The 6,717-nt window shown below is 28.5% G+C and overlaps 1 protein-coding gene across 1 annotated transcript; it reads right to left on the reverse strand.

Moving 5' to 3' along the window:
• Window positions 1–218: 218 nt before the first annotated feature.
• Window positions 219–5,831, reverse strand: LOC113866715 (beta-glucosidase 12-like). Its single transcript, XM_027501525.1, has 13 exons — window positions 5,667–5,831; window positions 5,495–5,564; window positions 2,870–2,928; window positions 2,674–2,749; window positions 2,461–2,538; window positions 2,256–2,343; window positions 1,899–2,154; window positions 1,703–1,818; window positions 1,328–1,545; window positions 1,110–1,141; window positions 906–1,008; window positions 614–722; window positions 219–405 (listed from the first exon to the last, which is right to left on the reverse strand). The coding sequence occupies exons 1-13, from the start codon at window positions 5,829–5,831 to the stop codon at window positions 219–221; spliced, it is 1,557 nt and encodes a 518-aa protein (XP_027357326.1).
• Between the last annotated feature and the right edge of the window lie 886 nt (window positions 5,832–6,717).

Here is a 6,717-nt window from a genome sequence, read left to right on the forward strand (position 1 = left end):
TACAAGTTTCTTTCTTTAAAGTATTTATAATTCAGCACTCTTTAAACAAGCAGTACACTGCTGAGCATTACAAACTCCACTCATACATATATGTGGATCCTAACACATTTCATCACACTTAAAGCTAGAAAGAAGTGTGACCCTTAAGCCATATGCTCGTTATGATAATATTCAGGCACTTCTCACATGATCAATGAAGTTCATCTTAGCATGAAACATCATATATATGTAACAATTTTGTGCTGTAGGAAATTCCTAAACCAGATGGCTGACATTTTTGGATGTCTTTTGAGGCCATTCTTGTAATCTACAAAATGAATTCCAAATCTCACAGTGTATCCTGTAGACCATTCGAAGTTATCAAGCAATGACCATGCAAAATATCCTTTTACATTCACGCCATCCCTGATATATTCAAAACCAACAAAAATAGGGATACATTAGAACATATGTAACAGATTAAGAACTTATTTGGAAAAAAAATTACAAATGATTTATGAAAAATAGTTACTGACTCTCAATTAAGTTTCACTGTTAATTTATGCATTGTTTAAGTCCAAACACACCCTAGCTAGAAAAAAAAAATTACAATTATATATGATAGCACACTTACTTGATTGCAGTTTGAAGATAATAGAGATGAGCATGATAGTAATCAATCCTAGGTGTATCTGCAAGGGCTATCTCAAGCGGGAGTGTTGGATCATTAAACTCATCTATTCCTACATATAAATTATTTCACATAAAAATATATGTTAGAAGGAAATAAACCCTAGCATAAATTTTATCTCTCATTATTGGTATAAATCAAAATTAATTTTGCACCAAGGAATAATCGTTTACAGATAGATGAACATTTGACAATTAGCTAGATTGAATTAATGTAAATATAATTGGTGTATTACCATTTTCAGTGATGTAGATCAAAGGGTTGTTGTACTTTGTTTTAATATAGAGCAACAATTCTCTAATTCCTTTTGGATAAACATACAACCAACTTGAAGCAGCCTACAAATATAGGTCTCTTTTTCTTCATCAAGCAGAACAATTGATTGAAACGAAGCATTGATATGTAGTTTCTATTGCATCTAAATCATTCACATACATACCTTTGGACCAATAGGTATTCCATTACGATTATCTGTCAACATAAAATACATCATGCTCTAACACTAATATAAATTAATAATAACAATCTGATCATAGGTAAATGGAATTGAATTAATTGATACATTATACTGATTAGAGTAGCAACATAGATAAGATAATCTCTTTTTCATGAATTGAAGTCTATTCTATTAATGAAATCTCATAAAAATGCACCTACCTGTAAGAATAGCAAGAGAATCCGTGAGATAGCAAGGCATGGCTTCACTTAATTCAGGTGCATCGGTGGCATAATTGGAAGTGTAGTAGTTTAATCCAACAAAATCAAAAGACCCTCTTACAAGCCTGGCTTGATTTTTAGAGAACTTTGGTAATCGGCTACCCACTAGAGACCTCATGGAATTTGGATAATCTCCTATTGTCAATGGATCCAAAAACCTGAAATACATGTTTCCTTTATAAATATCATTGTAGTGATTAAAAGATGACAAAATAAGCTATTCTAGTTTATGATTAGCCATCTCCTATCAACAAAGGTTAATGTTAATGACACTATATATAGCTCCACGTGATTTTTGGTTCATAAAGCAGTTACCATCCAAGCATGAAATCAATGGCTCTTTGTGCAGCTTGGTGATCCAATTCTGTATCATAGAGTGGTATCATCCAATGACAAACTAGTGTTATCCCTATCCATCCCATTTGAGATGCCTATGTACACAAATTAAAGATAAGTTTAGGTCTCAATATACACTTCATGAATTGAATTTTTCAAATGCAAGTAGAAAAACCTGATACTTAGTCCTGTAGATGTTGACAGCAGCTGCATGAGCAAGTAACTGATTGTGAGCCACTATATAGGGTTCAGTTGCTGAATTCCCACCAGTGCAATTTGGGTATTGCCAAGGTGAACATCGTCCAGGTGCTAAATTCCCTTCAGCATACCCTTGTTTGCTTAAGCTCCATGGCTCATTCAATGTAATCCAATGTTTCACCCTATCTCCAAATTCCTTGAAGCAAAGTTCAGCATAGTCTCGAAAATCATTCCTAGATATTGTGATAGGAAAGAAATAGATCGAAGATAGTAAATTAATAGGACATTTAACTAAAATATATTGATTATTAGCGATATGAAATACGTGAATTACACTATATTAAGGCTTAAAAAGCCACCATATTCGTCTTCTAAGGTTTGAGGAAGGTCCCAATGAAAAATGGTCACAAAGGGTTGAAGACCTGCATTAGTGGATATTAATTAGAGTAACAAATTTACCTTTTAGACCCAAATCAATGGGGAAGAAAAAGTAATGAAAAAAAAAGAGAAGAGAAACACATTAAACTACATATGATGACCTTTCGCTAGTAGCTCATTGATGAGGTTGTTGTAATAGTTGATTCCTTCCTTGTTCACACCTCCACTAAGCTTTCCTTCTAAAGTTGGTCAAGACATTTAGCATTCAAAGAAAAATAAGCATTGATTTAAGCAAGAATTAATTTAAATTGGACTGAGATTAATGAATGGTAATGTGCAAAGTTTAAAATGTTTCTGAGTTTCCTATTTCTTACTTGGCAGTATCCTGGACCAAGAGATGGAGAATCTATAAGCGTCCAAGTTCATGTCCTTCATGATCTCAACATCTTCCTGCATTAACCATTATACTTTTAGAAAATTCTCAATTATTCTTTATCTTTATTATAATTTATTACATTATGTATCAAGTTGTATATTGGATTACATGTACTGAAATCCTTAGTATTGCACCTTATAACGATGGTATTCATCGATGGCTACATCTCCATTACTTCTGTCCTTTATTTTATCTGTCATATTTTGAGCAGAATATATGATGTTCAGAACTGGGGACATCTCAAAATAAAGAATAATTATTAACATTAACTAAATTAATCAATAAAACTAACTCAGAACTGCATTTATTTCCATACAATATTATTACATGCAGCTGTGATATCAGCTCCTCTTTTCAAATTTAATAAATTCTGAATAATTTTTGTGACCTACTTTTATCTATTTTATGTTTCCCATTTGACAAATATTATTTCCATTGTTTTTATTTTACTTACTGATTATATTTTTCTCTAAAATTTTATTTCTCTTTATTAATTTTGTTTCTCATCATATTAGAGTGGTTGATCTCACACTTAAAGTGAACAGCAACTTTAGACGAACTTTACTTACAAAGTCAGAGGTTCAAATTGTTTGGAGTCAATATTATGGAAGGGATATATTTTACTAAAGCACAATCCCAGCCAAAGTTCATATTTATATTTATAGGGGTATTCAATAAGAAAAAAGTATATTTTTTAATTTTCTATTTAATTTTTTGTCTGTTTCCATACTTATGAAAACATATGTTTGCACTGCTTCTTTTCATATTAAATAATATGGAAAAGACCTTTTTATAAAATGAAATTATTTTAATTTATAAAAATACTAATTGATTTTAATATTTTTAATTTATTATTTAATATGTTTGAAATCTATTTTGCTTATCCACTAGGACGTTGGGGACATACGTACAAGTTAATGGGGCATTACATCCTAAACTTTGTAAAACATTAGAAACTTATATTATATTTTAATATTTACATCTATAAGATAAAATTTAACTCTTAACCCTTTGTTAGAATAATTTCAACTTGCATCCCCAAATAGGGTTTGGTTCAGTCCTGTCCGGGGCCCTCATTTTGTCAAAGTTCTATACATTAGAGTGATGCTATAGACCTTTTTTATATGTCCCATGTGAAAAATAAGCGGAAAACGACCACTTCCTCATTTTATACTATGTTTCCTCCCAAAATAAAATTTGATGATAAAATATTAAGTTCTTAAATTATGCAAAGTTTTATGAACTTAATATAAATTCGTAATCTAAACCTCTCTCTCTCTCTCTCTCTCTCTGTGTGTGTGTGTATATATATATATATATATACATGGAGCAGATCTCCTGCAATCTGCCAAAAGATTTTATCTAGTGTCAACGAAAGTGATTTTAATTATAATACTGTAATAATCAATAATCATGCAAGAATAATTAAATTGATTAGTGGCAAGACAAATGCAAAGAAGTGGGTGAAACTACTTTGCAAGAATATTTATATTTATAGGGATATTCAATAAATAAGAAGAATATTTTTCATATTTCTAGTTAATTTTTTCTGGTTCTATATTTATGCACACATATGTTTGTGCTGCTTATTTTCATATAAAATAATACAAGAACGACCCTTTTATACGATGAACATACTTTCACACACTAAAACAGACATGTTTTATATGCTATAAGTGGTATTAATTTTATTTATTTTGTCACTATACTTTTTTTATATATATATATATGATCGATATATAATAGTATTAATGTAAACACACACACACACACATATATAAATTAAATTTTATTAAATAAAGATTATAACAATAAAGACAAGTCCTGACTGACATTTTTATTATTATTTAATATATATGACAATTACTTTTGTAGTTGCATTGTGTAACTCGGCCATGCGCGCTTTGAAAAGAAAAGAAAAAAAATCCTGCAATTAGTATTATCATATAATGGGCTATAAAGAGTAATGTTATATTTTTCTATAATGTGATTTTATTAATTTTCCTAATATTTATATGAAAAATTTGGAAATGAAAAAAATTAAATGTATTTAAAATCTATAAAAAATGTATTTTATTTATTTAATATATTAGATGATTAATACAAATTTATAAAAATACTTAAAATTATTCAATATTAAATATAGTATTTATCTTATAAAAATTTGAACCGTGATTCATTACTATGTAAGATTTAATCCTTCTCCTAAATATAATCTCCAAGGGTAATTAATAGAATGTAATTGATATTTTTTATTACCTGAGGCATATATATAGGAATAAAGCTAATTATTCTAATTTTTTCTTCAGAGATTCGTTTCAAACATTTTGTTTCTTATAAACGTGAACTTCCGAATCAAAATCAAGATCACATGATTAAGAATAACAATTTAGTCCCATTCATTAATTTCACGTGTTGGTTAAAACCTAATTATTTAAAATAAAAATTTTGTTAATCTCAATCCTAAACAGGTAATAATAGTAAAATTTTATTAAAAAAATAAAGTATTATTTTATTTTTATAACTTTAATATAATAATTATATACTTTTTTTATAAAAAAAAATTATTTATAGATACTTAAACTTAGCCCTTAGAGCTGAAGTTAACAAAACTCTTAAAATAATTGTAATATGCAATAAATTTTTTTAAAATATCAAATAATGCAAAGTTCAAAAATCAATTTTTAAGTTAGAAGAAGTTAAACTTAAAAAAAATAAAAATTTCTACATTAACATTACAAAAGACAAAGAAACAAGACCTGGATAATTATGAGTGAAAGTATCCCATATGCTGGGTCCTCTACCACCAACATTTGCTGCACCTTCATACTGAAATTTTAAGCATAAATAAACCATATACCATCACATTTAAGCCATATATAATAGCATCTTACACATAAGTAAGATCATTAATTGAATTTTTTAGAGTACCTGGTAAGAAGATGATGCTGTTCCAAATATAAAACCTTTGGGGAAACTATTTCGGTTGAGGGATGTACTAATATCATTGATGAACAATGTTGAAGCTTCAATTATTGTCACTGAGCCAAGAATTAGAACAACAACACTAGAAAGAAGAAAGACATTCAATGCCATAACTAAGTCTACAGATTTTCTTCACTTCAATGAATATTATTAGGTAGCTTGGTCCCTTAAATAGTGGAACTTAGGTGCACTATTAAACACGAAATTATCGAATGAAATCCATCTTTGGAAGGCAAAGATAATATAGTTTAATGTTTGAATGAAGTCCATTCAAACGTGTTGTGTCATGCACACATCTCTCACCAACGTTACCAATATATATGCTGACAAGGATATATATCTGCGATACAAAATAATAAGGGTATCAGATTTATACATTAAAATAAAAGGAAAGGCGTAATTAATCTTCTATTTTTATTAATTAATGTTAATGACAAAGAACACTTTCTGTTCTATATCTCAGCTGGTTTTGCCTCTCTTAAAACTTTCAATCTAGGCGTAGCTTGAAACGAATAATATATAATATTATACATCATATTGAATTTATTAATAGCATTCATCAACATTTATGTTAATAAAATTAAATGTTAATGTAATATATCAAAACTGTTCGTATAAACTTGCATTATGTATGTTAACATTTAAATTTTATATTAAAGAAGCTATACTAATTATAGAAATCCATCCAACATCAAAACCATTAATAAATAGTAATTATAGTGATTTTAATTTTTAATTTTATACATAAATTTTTTTAAAAATTACGTTGATGATCTTTAAGTTTTAATGAAAAAATCATAATAAAATAAATAAAGGCACAAATCCACAAGAAATGGTTGAGTAAACTGAAAACAAACATAGCCGTTAACCAATTAATATCCATGGAGCTAGATAACACCTTTACGAAACATAGCAACCAGAAAAATGGAGGTTTAACATATTTAATTCAGATTCCCGGTCCCTACAACCACTGCAATTATCATATATTATAATAATT

The sequence above is a fragment of the Abrus precatorius genome, unplaced genomic scaffold (assembly GCF_003935025.1).
Source record: "Abrus precatorius isolate BTA unplaced genomic scaffold, Abrus_2018 Scaffold5, whole genome shotgun sequence".
Classification (NCBI taxonomy): domain Eukaryota; kingdom Viridiplantae; phylum Streptophyta; class Magnoliopsida; order Fabales; family Fabaceae; genus Abrus; species Abrus precatorius.

What these genes read in the sequence shown, in the direction of transcription:
- LOC113866715 (XM_027501525.1), bottom strand. Translation starts at nt 5,831, where the DNA reads ATGGCATTGAATGTCTTTCTTCTTTCTAGTGTTGTTGTTCTAATTCTT. An exon ending in TTCTCTTGCTATTCTTACAG is followed by an intron (nt 1,142 to 1,327) that starts GTAGGTGCATTT and finishes TTATGTTGACAG; the next exon opens with ATAATCGTAATGGAATACCT. An exon ending in TATCTTCAAACTGCAATCAA is followed by an intron (nt 406 to 613) that starts GTAAGTGTGCTA and finishes TGAATATATCAG; the next exon opens with GGATGGCGTGAATGTAAAAG.